Here is a 23,352-nt window from a genome sequence, read left to right on the forward strand (position 1 = left end):
AGTCAGACTTTACACCAAGCAAGACTCAGGTGAGTGTTCTCCATTGACCAGCCTCAATCCTGGCAGTGAGACTCATGAGGCACAGGACCTTGCATGGCATGCAGGTCTGCTGAATAATGACACAACATCTTTAAATATAAGTAGCTAGTGGATGTACAATATCAGCATTCACCAGCTGGTTCATGATAAGACACCATTTGACATTATGCTGGGAACTCAGGACCATTAATATCACTGCAATAATGTTTTGGAGGTTAAACCACAAAGCATGATGCAAATTAACATGTGCTGAAAAGCAATAAAATGTGTTTTAAAGATGGTCAGAGTGATTTCAATGTTGTTTTTTTTTTTCCCTTTTGTTAACTGCTACAACAGCCTGTGGCACATATTTGCCAGAGCAACTTGAAATCCTCTCCTTTCTTGCCACTTGATCAAAGTGACCATGCACTGGAGAACTCATGTACCTTTCTGGCTGCGTCAAGAAAAGAGACAATAATCAAATGAACTTACCATGCCTTCCTGATAATGCCCTGTGGGAAAAAAAAAAGGAAAAGAACAAAACAGTTACATATAATTCACTTGCAGATACTGTGCTGCAACAAAACCCAGCATACATGGTAAGGTCTTCAGCTTGGTGAATTACGGAGTAGATCCATGGAATGAGGAGAATTTTGTGAATAACTTCACCAAGTTACTCCAGGGTTAATCTGGAGTCTATCAGTATAATATCTCTTGTCTGCACCAAAGTCTCACAGGAGGCCAGATCTCATATTCCCTACTTGGAACCAAATCAGCACACCTTGCCTGAGTAAAGAAGGCTTTTCCATGTTGATTTTGTGAAAACTTTTCCCTCTTCTTTGAAGATGCGTCTACCACATCAACCACAATAGAAATGCAGCCCAAACAAGGCTTGGGATGGGTTCTTAATGACTACAAGATTTTGCTCCAGTTGATCCTTCATATTAACTATCACACATAAATCCATACATATTAATAATAAATCAGCAGTGCAGCTTCTCTCCATTCAATTAGAAACCTGGATATTCTACTACTGTTCCCTTTTGGTTTGGAATAGCTTTTTTGTTACAAAATGTTCAGTGAGATGGCACATGCAAGGCTTACTACCATCATTTTACACACCTAAAGTCCTGCTTCTAGTTCCCCACCTCTCTATTTCCTCTCTCTTTTGTATTTTTGGGTGCTTGTTTGCAGCTCTTGAAAAGGCTAAAATACAGTCACTGGCTGATGCATCATCTTCCCTGGAACCCCAATACTGAAAGCTAAATATCAGCAAATGTTTGAATTTCTGAGACACATCTGTGTTCAATTACTGAACTGCTGGCAAATGTAGTGTTGACATACTCAGTGTTACCAGTTATTTCCTCTTGGATTTGTCGAGACTGGAGGATTCCTTCTCGTTTCTGAAAAAAGGAAAAAAGCAACATTTTTCTCGGTGAACTTTAATCCATAGGGTACAGTAAAAACTTGTGATCCACAAACATAATTAGATAAGAAACCTGTAGAATAAGAACTTTTCTTATACAAATTTTCAGTAACGTATTATTTTACCTTGCAAGTATTTCAGAGAACTCTTTTATACATTAACAAGAAACCTGAAACTCCACCTGTAGAAGGAAGTATTTATTTTCCTTTCTCCATTGTTCTTAATTCACTTTTCTTTTAAAGGCCCCAATTCAGCGAGACATTTGAAACACCCAAACACATATGTAAGTATTTTAGTGGAGATATGTCTAGGTGAGCTGAATTAAGCCCTGTGTTTCAATAAACAGCTTGGCAGATAGTGCCCATGCTTCTCTTTTGCAAAAATCTTACTCCCAAGCTATTTGTTCTTTTTTCCCCTGTTCAAACTCTTTTTTTGTTTTGTTTTGTTTTTGCCTCAGTGTTTCCTTTCTCTGCAGACTAAGAGCTCTATTGGCTTCTGACAGAAACCAAAATGGAGCTTCCATTCACAATCCTGTCCTGGTCCAGCAGTGACTCTGATGTTTCTCAGATGGGAGCAGTCTTTGTGATCTGTCAATTCTTGATTATTCTTGGTATTACCAAAAAATTTGCAGTACACAGAGAAAAGTCAGGCAAATGCTTACAATTCCATTTCAAGTCTAGACATCAGGCAATTACTCATGATTCTTCACTCCCTGTCATACAAGGAAATGAGAAAAATAGATTTATGCTGGTCCTAGACTCATCTTCTATGTGGAAAAGAGAAAAGGAGAATAACCTTTTAGAGAAATCCTTCAAGGCATGTGAATTGGGGCTGCTGCTTTTTCCTTCCTTGGAGAAGAAAACACATCCCTACCTGAGGCAGTCCTCAGTGTGTGATGTGCTGAGAACTGAGCCAGGCTTGCCTACTCCTTCCACACTGCATTACTAAATACAATTATTGATATATTTTTCCTTCTACACTGTATTACTAAAACATGTAAAGAAATATATTTATTTCCACAAGAAAAGCTGCACATGGCCCTCTAGGTCACTCTGGACTGGCACTTGGAGTAATGTGAACTGATGACAGTTTCAGGGGGTTTCCGTGATATTTTTCAAAGTCCAGTTTCCAAATATCTTGCACACAGTGAAAAAATGCATTCAGGGAGGACCCTGGAGCACTTAAAAGACAGAGGGGAGTCCAGGGTGTTACATACTGGAAGAGAGGGCACAGACCAGCTGCAGAGGCATTGCCTATCACACACCTTCAAAGTCTGAAGAAGAATAACATGATTTAGGGCTACCTCCACCTCCAGCTTGTGCAGACTGCACTGAGTGCTGCCTCCAGTACTAACTGAAGTAACTCCCAGTTACAATCTAGTTCATGCTAGCACAACTTGGAATTCCATCTGTTTGGTATTTTTGTTTATTTTTCCCTTTGCTGCAGGGTGAAAGGAAACTTTTATTTCCTCCTCATGATGACTCTGACATGCCACTGATGCCTTATGCAGCAAGAACCCTGCTGCTCTCATCTCCCACAGGGACTGAGCACCAAAGCAATGCCATCTGTATTTTTCAGTGATCAGACTGGGAATATGGAAGCAGAAAAAGGTTTCAAATGCTTTACACCTTCTCTCTGCAAGCACACAAAAACTGCCTGAAATATATTCCAGCACTGATATTAAAAATATTTCCTTTTTTGATGAACTGCAGCTAATATATTAAAATCAAAAAATCTGCACCTTAATCTTGTTGTTGAAAACAACAAAAACAAACAAAAAAACCCCAAACCAAAGTGATCCCAAGCCCTTGTTTTGTGTCTGGCACCTGACCAGTAACACTGATGGGATTTCCACACTGCCCAAATACAGCGTGCATCCCCTGGACGCTTATTTGATCAGCACATGTCAAGACAGATTTTCCTATACTTCTGATTTCCCAATGGAATGAACTTTAAAACACTGGTCTAAGCACCTTCTCTAAAGGCTGCTTCTCATAATCTCCTGCTCTTTAAAAACTCTTCATCTCAAAATTGACCCTAACACTGATGTCACCTATTGTCTTATACTAGACAATGAATGACACAATATTGTTGAAAATACAGAGAGGTGCTACTGAGGACTGAAAGACAATCCAGCACGTTCCTTAAAGGCAACAGTGGGTAAAATTGAAACAACAAACTATAAAAATCAACACTAACTATTTGAAAGTCCCTGAGACAAGAGGCATGAATTAAGATTCTCCATTAAAAAGAAAAGCTGGACATGCATTGCAGTGATGAGAGAAGACCTTAATGAACAGGCTTGGCATTTTCTCCCCTCACAGCTGAAAGACTTCACAGAAGTCCCTGAAGATATTCCTAATCACTTACCATTTAAAACTGGCAACTCCCTAGAACAGAATAAAAAAATAATCTGGAACTGGGGTAGTACATCTGTAAATAGAAAAGATCTCTTCTTATCTCCTTTTGTGTCAGCATTTTTATGTAACTGAGGGCCAACTGCTTAATTTCCCCTGCAAAGTCCCGGTCTGAAAATCTTGCCATTATTTGGATGGCTTTTTGCCTATGTCTTGTTACAACTCATTTCACCCAGAGGACCATGTTTTATAATTGCCCCACCAAAGTGAAATGCAGAATTCTTCTGGAGCTTGAAAGAACAAATACATTTGTCAGAGGTCCAGAGAAGACTTCATTGGAACCTGGAGACAGTGCTGCTCCAAACCATTTCAGACCTTCCCAGGTAGTGGTACCAGTGATCTCTGATGAGGGTTGTGATTTACACACTCATCCAGTTTCAATAATTTCCTAGCTTTGCCTAAGCGTAGTTTATGCACCCCAGAACATGCTGAAGCCATTCTGGCTGCTCTGACAATGCATTCTTACACTCTCTGATTTCCATCTCTTGGACACAAACAATCTGTCATCTAACCATTTGTGGATGGTAAAAATACATAATTTTTAAGAAGAGGCAAAATGATGACAAGACCCAGCTCTCCAAAAAAGCTCTCCATTTCAGTAGATACGATCAAACAAAGCCCAGGCTTTGTTCAAAGTTATTTATTCTACTGTTATGGCAGGAAAAGAAAATAATAGAGTAGCTACAAAAGGTCCAACTATCACATTTTTTTCTAAATCAGCTTAAACGCAGATTTCATATCACTCTCATTGCTAACAGCTTTTGTACAAAACAGCCAAAGGAAACAAGCTTTCATAAGAAATAGGCTGATTACCTTTGGACACAAGCACATTTTTTGTTTCACAAATATGTTTTTTTTCTATTTCAATAAACTACATCCAGCCAACACAGCAACCCTTGCATTTTATGTTGTTTCTATGCCTAACAAAATCATGAAAGGAATTAAGGAAGTACTTCATAAAAGTACTTTGCTCTTTTATTTCTGTCTCTCCTGTTCTCTTTATCAAACCATACATAGCAGAATTTTAAAACAGCTACTGCATAGTCTGTTCAGCTTCTCTAGGCTTGATCTTTCTTTACAGAATGCATGAGCATTTACAACATGAGGTGTGCAAGTCGAGCACTAAATTAGGCATTAGGATCTGCTGATGGTTGAGTAAAACCTTTGTGAGTTCAAAGGGTACACAATGCATGACAGAGAATCAGTCCCACAGGATGTCAAAGATTTAAAATATAAAACTCTCACCCACCATAAAATAAAAATGAGAAATGTCTCAAACAATTACAGTAAATACATGGCCCTCACCCTCTGTTAATAGGAATCAGCACAGGTCTGGAGTTTCACTGACTGGCTTTCACCAAGGTCAGGGTCTGCAGGACAAAATCTCCTTCAACTTTACTTGGATATTCTTCTGGTGCAACTGCTTCCACTGCAAACCACTGACGCCTGAGCTGCAGCTGTGTAACTAAGAGTGAGCCAGATTCTCCCACTACTTATTGTTTTAAATTGGTTTATCTGTACTGACTTCAGTGGATTTGCTGTTGAACTACGTTAGCCTGTTTAACAAGAGGACAATTATGCCCACTGATTTCAACTGGAATTTTGTCTGGAGGTATGGAATGACAGCAGAGGTTATGGTTCTTTCTTTAAGGATTGTATTATTGCTCTCATTTAGCTTTTCATCATAAAGCTGCCCTGCTCACTGTACCCCAGATTTCTTACACTGGTTTTGGTGTAACTTTGAGATAAACCAGTATAAATAATACATTTATAATAGCCAAAGGAACTAAGTTTCTTTGAAGCCTTAGACACCTAAGTGCAGATTCCCAGGGATTCTCCTTCATCATCTGTAGAGAAACCCATGAAGCAGAATCTGAGTCAATGAGTCACTACCAGACATCGGTGACATATTTACCAGAGACTCTCCTTCAGATTTCTCCCTAAGTTACAAAACTTATCCTATTTGAATTCTAGAAGAGAGAATGTTTACTTTCTCAGATCTGTCTTGTAGGTTTTCAGCCACATAAAACTTGAGCAATAGTTCTTTCAACCAGTTACTTCAGGGTAACATCAGTTAAAAGACATAAATAAAAACAGTTGCAGTGTGAAAAACAAAGGCAAAGTTAATTGGAGAGAAAGAAAAGCAGATTAAATGGGAAGAAGACAAACAAGATAGAGAAAGCACAAGTTCAGCTGAAAGAAAAATGATGAACAGAAAAACATGAAGAGTTTGAATGGATGAGGCTCTAATAAGGAGACTGACAAAAGATTTAGTTGATGGGGATTTTTTTGCACGCTTTTGAGAAAACCAACACTGTAATCAGACTAAATTAGCATGCACAGAGCTGAAAAAGAAGTTAGTCACCTAACATAAATGTGAATGTAATAAACAGTGACAATTCATCATTCAGTGCCAAGAATGATTTGAATCTCTACACAAGTGAGAAGAGCGTCAAAAAACGGGGAAAATAATAATTCTAGCAATCACTCTGGGTGATGAACACATTCCAACAATAATAATGTTTCATATATTTTTACTGTCACAGTCTGGCCACTTCACAGTCAAAGTAAGAGACTGTGAGGCACAGCTCAATCTGGGAAAGCACTCGTGCCTTTTTTGGTTGAAGCAGGGAAGATGCACATGTGTTCCATGTCAGCCAGAGACACACGCGTGCCCGCCCAGGCAGAAACTCCGCATGCATTTCTCAAGAAACCCCTCGGTCAACATCACAACGCTACCAAGAGCTGTTTAAGGCCCCTCTTACCTGCACAACAACCACCTGAATGGACACGTGGTCAGGGAGTCGGATTGGTGCTCGAAAATACTGAGATAATGCAACCAGAAGGTGAAGTATTGCTACGAGACTTTTAGCATGAACAGCTGAAATAGATATTAAAAGCACAAGTTACAAACTGCAAAGTATCTAGGGCACAGGTTTTCACTTCTGCTTAGGATGTAGGGATTATGGGATTCTTTCCTCTTGCCACCTGGAGCCAGGGGACACCTTTAAGGCACTGGCTGTAGTGCACTTGCATCTCCTGCAAGATGCGTCAGCACCAAGGCACTACTCTTTACAACATCTGAGTGCCACAGGCTCATGGAGATGGAAATCTAAAGTTAATCCAAAAGCCAGATTTTATGTACAATAGTTTAAGTGCTGTCTCTGCATTCTCCTTGCTTCTCTTTTATTCCCTTTATTTCAATAAGGATTTATGGACTATCCGAAAGATATTTTTGTACTCATAACATGCACTTTTTCATTTTTAAGTGTCACAATGTCTGCAGGATGATAAATGAGCCTGTTTTGGCACAAGCCTTAAGCAATAACTTATTAAACTCAATGACTCAAACATTCTTCATGAAGTTGTTCTAATTCTGCTATTGAAGTTTTTTTGCAGCGGGTTTCATATATGGGTAGTTAACACTAACACAACTTACAAGATATCAAAAGCCAAACTGTTTGATCAAGTATCAAACCATTGGCATGCATGTGGATAATATCCAATCCTTATTATTGCCTTTCTTCTTTTTCTTCTTCTTCTTCTTCTAATTTGTTTTTGCATTCATCAAAGTAGTCTTCCTAAAAGATCTTTGACACTGCCATGCACTTAGGTTTTTTGTACTTGAACTAATCATTAAGTGCTACCTTACTGCACTGCTGAAACACAACCAGATTCGCTAAAATATCCTTCTTCATAATCTTACAGTGCAAGTCTCAGCTATACCACAGAGATACACATCCATATAAAATGTGGCATTGCTGGCAAATGCTGCTGGAGTGCCCATGGTCAGGGATGAGGTGCTTTAGCAGAACCCTACAAAGATGTCTGTCTGCCTACCACTGGTGTGTGCTACAGCTGGACAAAGCTGCTGCTCTCTATCTCTACTCCAGCTCTAAAACACATATAAAACATTAAATTAAAACTAGGAGTTAAATTGTCAGGCCACTCCAAACACCCCGCCTCCAGCTGCATAACAGAGACCGGGAAGAAAACTCAGGGCAGGTTAAAAAAAGAAAGGGGACAAAAAATTCAGTAGGACCACAGAAAGGGGAAAGTCAAATTGCCAAATGTTCACTCTTCCTCCCTTGAGAAATTTCTCTCCTTCTAACTAATTTGTTGTGAATGGAACAGGATACAAAACTGCTCAGCACAAGACAGGTACAGGAATACAGGGAAAATGTGACATACTGGTGAAAGTATTCACCAGCATGAAATTATTCTGAAAACCAAATTTAAAACAGATTAACAGGCCTCATTTTCTAAAACTGGTAACCTGCTTTCTGCAATATATATCCACTGAAGTGTCTTGTGTTGGGCCACTGAAGACACTTCTATTAGATACTGCTATGTTCACTCTTAATACAATAGATCAGGAAGGGCGCAGAATTAGTCATGATTAGAGTTTTGTAACCAAAACTAGTGGTTCAGACTTTGCCTGAAATGATCAGAAATATTATTCATATCTGTGTTGCAAATTTCACACAGAGTTCTAGGACCTAAATCTCCTTATGTCCATCTACTGCATTTCTGCAGGTACTTGCCTGTTTCAACAAACCAATTTAGCAACACAAAACTTAAGCTGGCATGCACATGGACTTCAGAGCAAAGCCACCACACTTGGACAGACTCTGAGAAGACCTAACTGAAACAGAAAAGCACCAGTAAAGGGGACAGAGTGGCACATCTGGAAGTGCCCTTCAGAGCAGTTCCTACCATAAATCCCAGGTTTCAGCCATCCATTACCATTGGATATTTCAGAACCCCAGATGACACCTACGACCTCCCAGCTGTCAACACATGAGAACAGTATAGCAAACATGAAACTTACAGTCAACATTCCACTTAATGCTTCTTGGAGGGAGTTTAAGGGTTTCATTGATCTTTTCAAGCACTGTCTGCAGCTTCTGTTTCTGAGCAATTTCGGACTGAGTAACTTCTGCAACATTCAGCTTCTCACTTTCAAGCTTCTCTGAAGTGATAGAAGAAAAAATGGAGGAAAAAAAATTTTCAGCTCCATGAAGAACACAAAGACATTCCATACACCCAGATGAACATTCAGGAGACATCAGACTTCCTAATTTTATATCTAAGTGTTTTTCCAGAGCCACTTTCCCTCCACACTTCTGAGCTCCTAAAGTTCACATTCTGCCTTTAGTTACACATTGACAAGGAGAAGGCCAAGTATTGCTCTATGCCACACCACTGGCTAACAAATGTTTGCTGCAGCTCCCTTTAGGAAGCACCAGACTTGGATGGAGGTTATTCTGCATGCAAGTGGCTTGCACAGCAGACCATCAAACCTAGGAAACAGACACCAACTTCATTTCATCATTCTCAGCCTCCCAGCTTCTACCTCAGATGCAGGAGATAAAAATTTTACTTGGCCTAGTAGTGATAAAACTGAAGTGATTCCATATTCATAGAGGCAGAGGATGCATCAAAGAAGGGCAAACAGGTTATCATGAAAACAACTAAAACCTCGGGCAATTTCTCTCCATGAAACCACAGCCATTTTCTGCACTGAAAATTTGCAGTAGATGTTAAAATACTTTGTGAATTGGTTTGTTACAATTAGTACAGTCACTATGTATACATGGTTTACTGTTTACCCTTAAAGAGTAAGCAAAGAAAATATAGCAGCTCCCTGGTGACAACACCAGAAACAAAATGCTTGGTCACTTATCAATTTAGTTCTACAAAAGAGTATCTTGTTAAGATTTATCTTATTTGGTTAAGAGCTGATCTTGTTCCCATCAAAGCCAACTGAGTATCTTCCCAAAGTGAGTGAGCCTAAACTACCAGCCTAAAATAGAACTATTTATTAATCCTGCCTAAGAGACTAACTGCTAATCCTGCCTAAGATACCACTATCTCCTAATCCAGCTGCCTCCCAATCCTGCCTGAGAGCTGCTATCTCCATAGGCTTCTTGCACCTCCTCAGAAATCAGTTTGTGCACAGTCTCACCACAAGACTGAAGATTTAGTAAGCAGAGACCTGATCCACAAGGTATTAAGGTTAGTAGAAAAGATTCCTCTGCAATCAATAAATGCTAGATCATTGTATGCATATTTAGAGTCAGGCTGTGCCTGATACACATTTTTTGAATTGTGGGTGAAGTCACTGGAGGTCTGCCCATGACAATCCAATTGCTCAGTCTGGGCATATCCAGTCCATCACAATATATTCAACAGCTTAACCATTCATAGAAGGGAATAGTCTGTGAAGTCTTTATTAGAAATGCTCACATGATGTTTCAAGATTCATTTAGGATACTGGAAAGAAATTTACTGGAGACTTTATGGGCTGTAATAACTAAGAAAATGGCTTTCAAGCCAACAGTGTAAAAAGCACATGCCAACTCTGCATTAGCAGCTTCTTTTCTCTATGCTTCTCAGCTGAAGTTCAGATTGCAGTCCACTGGGCACCATTACCTCAGTCATGTTAAAAGCCAGACATCAAACCAGAAAGAAATTCCAACTTTCCAGAGGAACCTTGCGATGAAGAAACTGCAGCATGGAACGAGCAGAGATTAAAAACATCCACCATGGTACTGAGAATGCCCTTGCCTTCAAACTTACTTTCCACTTGTAACATGGTGAAGTTTGTGCAGCCCATATGCAGATAATAAATTTAATTGGAGTGAATACTGCTGCCAAGACAAGAGCCCTTCCTCTGCAGCACTCCAGGCAGGCTTTGTGCTGTTCTCATCAGCTGCAGAGCACCACACATTGCACTGCAGCCACAAGGGCTGTGCATACAGCCCATTGCTCAGGGGTCTCATAACACAATGCTATTTTTATATCACTTAGTGGCATAAATGTAAGATGATACCGAGGCTCCTGAGCAGGAACAAGAGATCCACTTCTTGACAAAGTGCCTCAACACTGTGCACGTGTGTTTTTTCTTACCAAATAATTTCTGCAATACTTGTCCATCATACAGGTCTTCAGCCAAGTCTTTCACAATAATCCTCTCTCCTACCAACACATCATTAATCCAGTCAATTAATACCTATGTGGGAAACACAAATTTGGCAGTATTACACACTATTCATTTCCAATTTAAACCACATGTCATTTTTCTTAGCAGAAATACCAAAGCTGCAGTGGCTCAAAATACAGTCTGACATACGTTCAGGAGCAAACAGGGAAGACTCAGGAAGGAGTCATCTGAGGTAGCTGTGCCAATGCACCACAAGGTCTAGACAAACACTAATTAATGCAGTATCTTCTGGGTTGAAATTTTCCCCTTGCTTTCAGTAGCATTTTAACATCTTATTGTGAAGCAAAAGGTGCTGAAGTTGATTTTAATGAAGCATCCTGCTAAATTTCTAGCCCCAAGAATCACAAAGACAAGGGAAAATCAGTGTGATCTTTGATTGGGGGTGGGATGGGACAGAGACTCTGGACTCAGGATTTTAACAGAAACTTTTAAGTCTCCCTGTGCCACAACTAGAGAAAGATACTACCACAAATGACCTCCCCATTTCACTGGGATGTACACATCACGTGGTTCCAACTAATTAGTATCTAACTAGTGCTTTCAAGTGTTCAAGTGAAAGAGGCAGGGATGGCATTAAAAAATAGTTCCACTTTCCTGACAGGGTTTACATGCTTTAATTACCTTCATTAGTTCTTGTAATTTCGGGTCATTTCTTGAATTTGGATCCACCATTGTTCGGACTTCATTTTCCTCTGGAAGGTTTAAGAGAAAAACATTAGAAACTATCCCAGGCACAACACTTCATTTTACACCAAGTTTTCATGTTGAGATGTAAAATTTTTGTGAATTACCTAGCATAGTGTCCTCGGGGTCTAGTTCAAATGGAATGGGACTGAGAGGTAAGTTAATGGCATTTATTCCTTCTTCCTGTAATTCAGACACTAGGAAATAGAAAAAGAAAAGCTTGGTCAAATTTCAACTTAATTTTACTTACTATTTCACTCTTACTAAAAGTAGCATTAATTGTCTTAATTTCTTTATAAGAACATGACTCTACTGCGTGTAATTACAGCAATAAAGTAAAGCTAACAAAAATGGGAGGCCCAGCCAACAAACCTTTATTTGTATGAGTACATTTTTCATAGATAATGGTGCTGGAACCAACACAATTACCTCAAATCTTTTCCAGGACAAGTCCCATTGGCCTCAAATTTTTAAAAGGCTCACTTGCATGTTAATGGTCCTGACATTTTAACACGAATGAACCATTTCAGCTGAGGGAGATGGTTACTGCTCTCAGTATGTCACCATGGCTCTGGAGATGCTTCAAGTTTAGCTCCTCTAGCTGGTCTGGCTGTGTGCCCACCCACCCCGGAGTCACCAGGCTGAGGAACTACTCCAGACTGAAGGAGCAGCTGCAGCACACAGCACATTCTGCTGTCCAGGATGCTGATGGGGCAGACCTGCACTGGAGCAGGCTGCAGGATGCTTCTGGCCTGTGTTCTTGGCCTTTCTTCAGCAGAAATCACGGCAGCAAGACACGGTGTAGGATGATGAACCCTCAGAAGGGGTGCCTTAGTGTGGAGTCGAGGTTGAAAAAGAACTTCCCCAGGAATGGGAAAGTAATCCAAGACCCCACAGTTTGGAGATGCCAGCAGTTGTCAGGAAATATGGACAGGGTCTTACTCAGACAGCCAAAGTCCCCAAATTCTGCAAAAATCAATGTTCTTGAGAAGAAAAGACCAGAAAGATCCAGAGAAGTGGCATAAAGAGAAGCCTGTCACTTGTTCTGTGCCCAGTACAAGCCAGAGCAACTTTGCTCATTCCCTGGGTGACCCAAACTTTAATAGGTTGCAAAGACAAAACCATTCCAAAACTGCCCAAATATGCCTCCCTAACAGAGGGCAAGAAATACCAACAAGCCAACACACAATCATGTGCTGTGTAAGAACTCCCAGCACTGAGCAGGGAGGGAACCAGAGCGGGGATCACACAAATTTGCTTTGTGAACATGAAATCAGTGCAAAGCTGATTTACCAAACCAGGAGAGGGGCTCACTGTCTTATCCATGACCAGGAAGTAAAGTTGCATCGACCACTCAATTTCCAGTGCATACATCTTTAACAGAACTGGTTCTTATCTCATTGTTCCAGTCAGAGTTCAAACTTAAATAACTTAATCCAACAATCCTACATAAGGCCTAAAGATTCAGGCAGTCGTCCACAGCTTCTGACATGTACTGAAATATCTGACTTATGTGCAGATACAAGATTCACCATCTGACGATTCAGATGTACTAGCTGATGCTTTCCTCAGTTTATTCTGAAAACTATAGAGACAATTTGGCTTTTAAGAAAACAGAGAACTACTCTAAAGATCTTCTTTTGTCTCTGCCCTCATGGCTGCCTCGTAAGCTAGCTTTACTTCCCTGGTGCAGTAAGTATAGCTAAATTCTCATGAACGCTGTGATCATCAGCCAGTTGGTGCAATAACAGGACTTAGAAATTTCCAAATATTTTCTATGCTTCATGTGGTCTGCCAGATGAAATGCTTCAAGCATGCTTCAAGCATCTGTGTCACTGTATTCCAGCATCTATGTAAGACTCACAGCAATAATGGCTGCTAGAATGTTTATTACTTCTAATGGTACAAAAATAACTCTGCAAAATCCACTACCTTCAACATTGAATCCATAACTTCACTCCATACACTCACCCTGCTTATGTATCTGTAACATACAAATAGTGAGCAGCTCTAAAGAATCATAAACCAAAGCTGACAATAATAGTTCCCTCGATTGTTGTATATTCTCATATTCTCTAAAACTGATGGCTGAAAGCAATGGACCAAATTAATCCCTCATGTAACTCCACTGAGTTCTGAGGAGTTATAGCAAGGATGAAGTTGGTCTAGCATGCACAACCTCGGGAACTGCTTGCACATTAAGTAATGGCAATTGCTGAAACTGCTAGCACTCCTTAGAGAAAATCACTCTTGGTTTCTTGGTTTCATTAACCTCTTTGATTTTTGGTGGTTTTTTTGGTTCAAAATGGTTATGGGCAAATGTCAGCGGCTAGAAAACTTCCCTGTGGAGGTCCTTCTGCTCTGAAATGTTTAGCTCATGGAGGACTTCACACAAAGCTTCCTAGGCAGAAAATGTGGGATTTTTTCACATCAGTCCCAAGGGGAGCATAGTAAATAAAATCTATTCAAGCAAACTGCCTCCACTGAACTCTCCTGGCCCAAAGGGCTGGATGCTGTGCTTGGGTGAGACACACTGGAGAAAGCAGTCAGCTCATTTTCCAAGTGAAGGACGGTAGTGAAAGCTTTTGGTTCCTCTCTCCAGGGAGCAGCTCGCTGGCAGAGCTTGTTGACAATTCTCCAAGGAGACTGAGTGGACCTTTCAAGGTTGAAGGTTATGTAAGGAATTCTTTACAAGGCCCTTTACTGAACCTTGCCATACCTGTCCTCTAACGTGCACAACATTCTACCTTTAATAAAGTGATCTCCATCATATTCTCAGAGAAAATAAGAGAAAGCAAACAAACCCCTGCCACATCTTTGCATGAAAAGTGAACATAAAATACAAATAAGGCAATAATAAATATACATGGGGAACTAAAACATTAACGTGTTCTAGAATGCAAGTGTTATATTTACTGCACAGCAGGGGCTAAGCCCTGCCTTCTGTACAACACAGCTGTAAGCACAGACACTTTGCACACCTGCCAGAGCCATTTGCAGAAACTACCCACCACACCTCCAGATGATCCAAAGATCCCAGATGGACCCAGATTTTAGAGAGGACAGCTCCACCTCAGCTCTGCTTTCTGCAGTGGACAACCCATGCCCCAGGCTGGTATGAGTCCCATAAAAAAGGCTCCTTCTGCCCTCCTGTCCCCCACAAGCAAAAAACATGATGGAGAAACCCTGAGATTGACAGCATCTTTTACCTTTTTTTTCCCCAATACTGAAGAGCAAAGATTTAACTGCAGATTACTAATATTACTAAATGGAGCAGGTAAGCACATGCATTATATCAAGCTGTATGTAAACTGAGAGAAAATGTCTTATGCAGTATAGCCTCACTTTCTAAGACTTTCCATCAAAAAAATACCATGACAAATCACTGCTATACACTTAGGTGTTTATAGAGCAACCACAAATATGTGATTGAGGTTAAGAGTTTGCATACCAGAGTTTCAGTAGAGGAGTCCATTTTTCAGCTGCTTTTCATTAATTTGTTTTAATTAATTTTCATGGAAATCACTTCAACAACTTAGTATTTTAATAAAAAGAAAGAACCCTGGCATTGGGAAGATTAGGGACTTCATGTCTTTGGGCATGAGAGCAAAATCCAGTCCTTCAGGGATTTTTTTTCAGTCACCATGCTGAGTGGAACTGGGGGAATGCGCTTTTAAAGCAAGACCCTGAAAAGCAACAGCTACATCTGGGCCAGACAAATCTCTGTGGATTGGCAATGTGAAAGTCCCAGTTTTAACTCTGCATGAGGGAATGGACATTTCTGCTCAGACCTCTGATTCAGCTCCACGTGCCAAATTTCTTATGATGTAATCAAGTGCAACTCCACTGCTATCAGCTGTCAACAGACTTCCTCCCACCATGCCAGCACCAAATTTGGCCCCAGAGCCGGGGAGCCCTTGAGCCTGTATCAACAGCAACTACAGCAGCTATTTTAAGCTGGATGGAATTCTTACAGTTTTAGATGCTCTAGGATTACGAGGTCATAAACCTATGCTATCAAATCCAGGCGTGTGCTCCGAGGCAGAGCCTGCCCTGGATGTGTGCATCCAACTGCCACTGGAGCTGCACATCTGAGAGTGCAGCACTGCCCATACGGTTCACATTGCCTTAATTCCTTCAGTACATGCAGCCTGTTGCTCCACATTGTATTTATTAGACAGTTTCATTTGGGTTTTTTACTCATTTATTTTGTGTGCTTGAAGGCTTTTTGCTGCCCTATTTAGTATTCAGGGCTTAGAGTTATTCTGATTTGAATGAAACACATCTCATTATTTAACTGAGCTCAGCAATGCCACATCACCCAGTGCACTCTCTGTGGTTTAGATGTATTTTATAGCCTTCAGAAGAATCATGAAACAAATACAACAAGATGCAGAGTAAAACAGCTTCTCCTCTGAGTGCTGCAGCCATGTCTTCCCCATGTAACTGTTCTGTACTTACAAAATGAAAATTAATGAAGTGCTATGACAGGAATGGATGAATCCTGAAAGTGTGCAATTAACTAGAACCAAACCATTTTGGAGGAGCACAATGCCACACTGCTTCTAACCCCAATCTTTCAAATCCAGGAGGTTTAGATAGATCCATATACACCTACAGACATATATACATACATAACATTTCTGCAGGTCTTCAATTTTCTTTCTTTCTCTAGCATAAGAGTTTTACATTCAAGCTCCTCAGCATTTTTAAGGTTTCACGTACATTGAGTTGGGTTTTTTTTTTTTTTTGCTTTGGTTTGGTTATTGTTTTTGGGTTTTTTTTGTGTGGGGTTTTTTTTTGGGTTTTTTTGTGGAAGCTGAGATTTGCTCACATTCATATGACTCCAAGAGTTGAAGCTTTCTATAAGAAAGTCAAAATCTCCCTTATATTTTAAACTGCTATAGGAGGCAGAAGCTTTACATGTCATGTGTCTATCTTAAGCTATTTTTTCCTGGAACAAGCACCATTTGGAAGGCTAGCTGCAGACATCATATTGCCAGAATAACCCTAGATATTTGCATGTATGCCCACATTCAAACATGCATGCCTATGCTACATACATTTAGACATGTAGCCAGAAATTACAGCCAGTTTAGAAAAATGCTGATTTTCAGCACGATATGTCTTTACTGTTCTTGTATAAGACAAACACTCAGTTACAGCTGAGCCAAATTTAGATGAATCAGGTTTTGGTTTCACATTCCCTTTATTGGGTGCAAATTTCTGGTAAATGCCCATGACCTCGATGGTTTGCTTTTGTAACCATTCGTGCACAACAGCAGCTTTAGTTTTTCTACTGCCTGGATAGCCTGAATGCAGGCTTGAGTGTAAATGACTGTATCCACACAGATCTCAGTGGATTTGTGCTGATTTATACCAGCTCACTGGCTCAGCATGACTCCTGTTCCCTCTCACATACTCCAGTTCTATAAACTGATATAATTCCAGTGGGGTAATTCTGGATTTGTAATGGTAAATGAGCAAACTGATCAAAATTACTTAAGACAGCTATAGAATGGGAGAAAAAGAAGAAAACAAAAACATGTTCAGAAAGTCATAGTTCAGGCTTCTATAGAATTATACTATTTAGTCAAGCAAACTTACATAATTACCTTCTGGGCCACCTATCTACAATGTTAATTTCTAATACCTGTGCATGTGCATCCAATACATCCACAAAGGGAAAAGAAAATATCAAACTGAAATAGTACTGCCCAATTTTCTGGAATACGTAATTCATTAAACATGGATTCTGGCAGCTCAACTTTAACTCCGAAACAAAAGAAATCCACACAAAAGACAATAAATCTACATTACACATGGTATTAAAATGATCCAATGGATTTATAGATGTTTACAAGTTTGCAGAGTGTGACACAGCGTCCACCAGAAATTTGATATTCACAGCACAAAACATCATAAACATATGTCTGCAACTACAAAAGGGCCTTTTTATGTGGGGATCATTGTTAAAATTGTCTTCAGAACATAAACCTTAAGTTGTAAATGCTACTCCCCATTTATTCTCCAAGACATAACAAATGAGGGAAGAAAAGCAGAGATATGTTTGTAATTGAAAATGCTTCTCAGGAAATGATCTGTACAGGAACATCATTCTCATTCCATTAACTGCTGACTCCAAGCCAACCATTTGTTGAAGTAAATAAATATGCAAACTGGCTGACAACAATGTGCCTGCCTTTAATGTTTCTGCATTAGTACTCAGCCTCCAAAAAAGAATCTATTTTCTTTTCTCATTTCTCCATTAAACCAAACATGGCATGCACACAAAAAGAACGGGAGTAATGCTGTTCACAATAAAAGATGGGAGAAATGCAATGATTTGATTTTCATGTATGCAAAACAAATTAAATGCTTTTTGCCTTGAACTTTCTCTGAAGTCCAAAACCATGTTCAAGTACTTCAATGACTAGTTTGCTGTTCCTTTCTTTTTTTTTTTTTTGTTTGTTTGCAATTGGCAGGGAAAAAAACCCCTCCACAGACAGACAGATGTCTGGTTTGGGTAGGTAAAAAACAACAAATCAGGAAGCAAATTCAGCCCTTTTTCAAAAGAGTACATGTGATTCTCTTTTGCCAGCTTCATTAAGCCTTCCATGCTTTCTCATTTCATTTGGTTCTTTCTCAGAATTTCCTTCTAGTTTCTAAGAGGTAATAAGCAGTGAAGTGCCAAGCTAACACAGATGCCAGTCATTCCATTCATTCCTTCTGCACATCCTGTCAATATGTCTTTTAAAATATCTAAGCAGTATCTGCACACATTTTGAAAATCCTGTCACCCTACAGGAGGTGTTTAAAACCTTACTGAAAAATCCCAAAAGGCAATTTGGGGAACAAATACAGACAAGAGTTCAATTGATGCTGGTTCTTATTCCCACTGAAGAACAAACCATGCATATGAGAAACGCGGAGACCATTCCAAGTTCTTATCAAAATGTGCTGCGTGGAATCTGATCCCAAAACAAACTCCAAGGAGCCCCAGATACTTTGGTAGGATGTCTGTGCAACAGAAACATACAGGTTGTTAGCTGGTCTGCACGTAGTGTCCCTACATGCAAAATACTTTATTGAAACAAATCCTTTGACAGCAAAGTACTTTATGGAAACAAATCCTCTGACAGCTGAGATTTCCGACTTACTGAGGTATGTACTGAGAGATCTGAACCAATTTACTGAGAGATCTCAGCATAACACAGAGTACTTGGAGCCATACAGGGAAGAAGGGAAAGCATTTGTATCCTCCTCACTGACATTTTGATATTTCTCAAGTTACAACAAATCTGCAGGTAGCAATACCCAGAAGAGAGGCAGACAGAACTCTTGGTGCAAGTGGAGGCAATTGTCTTCTTACATGCTCACCAGCTTGCTGCAACAATTTTTTCCAAACATTGTGGAGTGGAGGAGCAGATTTTACAGGGCTGACTTGCCTCATTTTGTGAATCACCAACCAACCAAGAGCAGCTATTCCAACATCAACAAGAAGCGCTCATGCAGAGAAGACAAAACCAAGGATCTGTTCCAAGAAGTCTTTCCCAGCTCAACAAGTTCTAGCTATTCCTAAGAGAAAACCCAAAAATAACTCTCAGGAATGTGAGGGCACATTAGTAGCAAGCTGAGGATTTCCTGAATTTCTTGCTCCTTTCTTCTTGTGTATGTAAGCCTTGTTTCTGAAGGAGAAAAAGTTAGGAGAGACCCACTGCATCTCAGTAATCTAGATGAGTGCTTTTTCTCGAAAGAAATAGAAAAATGACTACTTTTACTGGAAAGTTACAGCTCCTTCTCAGAGACTACAAACTAGTTTTACGTGTCACACATTGCTCCCATTTTTAAACTGCAGTTACTAGAACTACTTGTGTTTTGAGATAAGCATCTCATAATCTTCAAGGAAAGACTCTGTGACCAAGGATTAAAAGATTTTTAATAAGTGGCCAAGCATTTCTACATCCCAGAAGGAAAACAAACAAACAAACAAAAAAAACCCCAAAACCTTGTTAGTATCTTATGAGAGCTTCTCATGCTTCAAGATCTTTCTTTACTATCAAAATCAACCAGGATGAGGTTTAGGGTCTACACCAAGGCTGGAGAAACAGAAAACACAAGAAAGATGGAATAAGAGTCACCTCAAGAAATTAAAATAACAATGAATAGCAATAAGTAGATATATTACCTATTTGCATAACTGGCGGTTTGCAGTCCATTTTTTGCTGCCTTCTGTGTCAATCCTGAGTATCTAACCATGGCTCTCAGATTCAGGAGCAGAACTGACTTGCAACATCTAATTCTGTTTTTCCCCTTGACTTAAAAGATTTTCATTTTCTTGCCATGTTTAATATTTGTGCCTAACACACAGATGGTTTCTTAAAATACCTGCAGTATGTCCTAGGGAATTGGAGTTTGTAGTCAAGGATAGAATCAGCATCTAATTTGGAATTGGGATCTAAAGACAGGCCTTCAACATGGCAAAAACAGGCTGTGGCTTTGGCTGATCAATAGAAACCCGGCTACAATCTGAAAGAAAAAGGGGTGGATTTGGTAAAAGGCTGCAAATAAAACTTTAAAATGAAAGAAATATATATTTGAGCATCCTGAAACCTAAACTGCCCTTCAGGGTTCTCTTGGCCGATGTTGAGGTTAACGTGCATTTCACAGCAGAAAAGCTGCAGGTTTAGATGCTACAGCAAGGCCCTGAGAAAAGGGAAAATTCCTTTTTTCATATGAGTGTGCATTATCAAGCTGCACACTCGTGTGTGGTGCCCCTCTGCTTTTCCCAGCCATACAGTACTAAGGGCTAGCTCAGAGATGAGAAAAGATGTGTCAGGGCTGTCTGTAAAAATCCCTGGCTGGAGGGAGGACTTTGGTCAGCTGGCATAAATCACAGTGTGGTGTGATCAATAGTGTAGCTGTGCTATCCTCCTAAAACACATTTACACAGACGTGTAAGATGATGATGATGCAAGACAGGACTTTGGTAGCACAAACTAGAAATTGTGTTTGGCTTAGGAAAGCAGACTTTGTTCTCAATTTGCACAGGAAATAAATCAACACTTCCCAGCCTAGGTTTTCAAATCCCTTAATCAGAATTAATTCATTTAACAGAAGAAAACAGCAGTATCCTCATTCTGCAGCATAGAAAAAAACCACAATTCTAGTTTAAAGAATACATCTACCTGTTTCCTTTCTGGAGACAAATTGCATTTGTAAAATGGACACCTGGCACTTAAAATACAGCTTTAAAAGCTTATCTGTAATGTACATTAGCCTGACAGAGCAGACAGAATACCTGTACCTTTTGCTTTCCAAACCCCTGTCATGGCAAAGAAAACACCCTTTTTTCCACATAAACCAGTAATGATTTTCATCCAGCCCTGTGGCTTGCCCTTCCTGGGCCCTGCCTTGTACCCTCCGTGCATTCCTAATTTTGCTTATTTGCTTACAAAATCAAACAGCTGCTCCAACTTGCAAATGCCCTGTCTAAAACAAATCCCCTGACTGAGCTGTTCATCTGATTGAGGTGTTTCTCTGAAGACCAGCATGGTAAAGGCAAAGCCCAGCTCTGAACTGCACATGCCCTGCCACTGTCTCTTCCAAGAGATCTCAAAGACGCTGGAATTTTGGAGCAGCACTTGCTGGCACCTGTCAAGAGCTGTCAGACAAGGGAAACATCCCTGTGTGAACTCCTACCTGTTAAATGCATTTCCTGGGTTGGTGTCATTGCCAATGTATCAATTTCATCATGAGGAACAATCACATCAACAGTACCTGTGGATGTATTTCCTGTCTCACTAAACCTGCAACTCAATCATCAACATAAATAACCTTGAATGGGTTTTACTCTATGGCACTAACACATTTAGAGTTTCCCCAGATAATCTGCAGCCTTTGGCTTTGATGTTGTGAGTTTGTGTTACTATTCCTCTTAGAAAGTGCAGAAAGCACCATGAAGTTTTCATTTTAATAAGCATGAATATTAAAACTTACTGACTGCATAACACATTTGAAAATTGCTATCCCAAGCATGCTTTTGACTACAAATGGCAACTTGCCCTGAGTGGAAATTCAGCTGATAAAAATCACTATTTTCACACTGGAGCCAGTGTTACCCAAAGACTGCATTTGTACCAAAATGAAGCTAATAGAAACATATAATCTTATGAAACATCACAGGACAAAACAGCTAATTCTATTTCATACTGCAGAAATACTTTCATGGAATAACATTAACTATTAACAGACTGCTGTATTTTCTTCTTCTTGTACCCAGCAAAAACAAAGTCTGACAGGAGTAAGAAGAAATTAAACTCTCATTCTTACCTTCAAAATATTACAAACCAAAAATAACTATCATTGTAAAAATACAGGGTCAGAAAGCAATAACCAGAAAAGCAAAATGAGTCGGTCTGGGCTCTTACCTTTAGGGCAAAATGCTCCACAGCCCATGGTAGGGTCGCTGGGCCACCCTCATAGTGAATCCCAGGGGGAATTGCAGCCCTTGAGGTGTTTGAAGCCCCTGGCAGGGCCCTGCACTGCTGCTCTTCAGAGGAGCTGGTTTAGCTTTCCAGCCTGTTTTCCACCAGAATGGTCCAAGCAGATCACAACTCCTGGCTCAGAGCATCGCTTCAGAGCAAGCGACTGACTGCCTATATAATTTAATATGATGCCACATGAGACTCATAGACCATCTGCAAAAGAAACTAAATCTGCTTTTTGCAGCTTGGTGAGTTGTGTTCTGAAGGCTGGGATGCAGTTTTGGTTGTGTGCTTTTGTTATCAGTCATACAACTAAACAAAGTGCTCAAAGGGCAAGTGCAAAACACACATTTTTAGCAATCCCAGTCTGTTTCTGTTCTGGGTAACTTGTACCTTTTCCTCTTGTAACTGAATAAAAGTCACAGGTCCCCTCAAAGCATAGGAAGTCTATGCATAGATACTGCAACATTGGATGGGAAATTCCTCTTTTTTTTTTTTTTTTTGGTTGTTGTTTTGGTTTAGTTTTTTGTTTGTTTTTGTTGTTGTGAAATGAAGTCTGATCAACAGGAGTTACTTGAATCCTGTTGTCTGAATTGACATGAATTTGGTATTATTTGGCAATAATTACCAAATATTACCAAATTCAGATCCTGATCACAGTATTCTTTTCTCTACAAATACTTCCCCACTGAAATAATTAGCAACACTCACATGGAACAAGGACTAAGCCCTGAAACAGGCAAAAGCATATAAAAAGCTAAAAAGCAGAAGAAAGGAGAGGTATGAGCCATCAAAAAAATAATAAACTACTGGTAAGAAACAAACTAGATTTATGGTCTATCAGCTCTTCCAAAGGGGGACAGTAATGAAAATGTAATCTAAAGCAATTACTTACTTGAGCTAAAAATGAAATTCCTATGAAATGTTCTACAGACTAAAACTTTTCAGAAGCTATAAAATGTCTAAGAGCTTGTTTCAACTCGGAGTAGGAGGAGGGAAGTGACACATCCCTGGCTCATTTCTAAGTCAGGGAAAGTGGTTACCTTTCTAATTTCCAATGGAACTCCATTTAAATACCTGTGCCAAAAGACAAGTATGGAGAATGTAGTGGTATTTACTGTTTAGGGTTATTCAGCTGTGCTACACAACATTCCTCCCCCAGGTTTCATATCAGATGTGACTCCTTGCAGGAAAAGTCTCAGAGCTCTCATCAGTGTTCTGACATCACATTCTTTGCCAATTCTTCTAAGGAGTCACACTGATAACACACTGGTCTGCAGCTTTTGGGTCACTCCTAAAAGCAGCTTTCTCTGC

The 23,352-nt window shown here is 39.9% G+C and overlaps 1 protein-coding gene across 2 annotated transcripts in view; it reads right to left on the reverse strand.

Moving 5' to 3' along the window:
* Positions 1-23,352, reverse strand: part of PARVA (parvin alpha) — a 62,363-nt gene that overhangs the window by 11,886 nt on the left and 27,125 nt on the right. The window contains exons 1-8 of one of the 2 annotated variants that reach the window (XM_030273442.4): positions 21,982-22,126; positions 11,659-11,748; positions 11,489-11,559; positions 10,774-10,876; positions 8,693-8,833; positions 6,627-6,742; positions 1,363-1,421; positions 511-530 (exon numbers count right to left, since the gene is read on the reverse strand). In XM_030273442.4, coding sequence (XP_030129302.1) covers positions 511-530; positions 1,363-1,421; positions 6,627-6,742; positions 8,693-8,833; positions 10,774-10,876; positions 11,489-11,559; positions 11,659-11,748; positions 21,982-22,009 — 628 coding nt within the window. In that variant the 5' untranslated portion in view covers positions 22,010-22,126. Of the gene's footprint in view, positions 1-510; positions 531-1,362; positions 1,422-6,626; positions 6,743-8,692; positions 8,834-10,773; positions 10,877-11,488; positions 11,560-11,658; positions 11,749-21,981; positions 22,127-23,352 lie in introns of those variants that run through there. The other variant, XM_030273440.4, reaches the window with a different exon arrangement.

Source organism: Taeniopygia guttata, chromosome 5 (assembly GCF_048771995.1).
Source record: "Taeniopygia guttata chromosome 5, bTaeGut7.mat, whole genome shotgun sequence".
NCBI lineage: Eukaryota > Metazoa > Chordata > Aves > Passeriformes > Estrildidae > Taeniopygia > Taeniopygia guttata.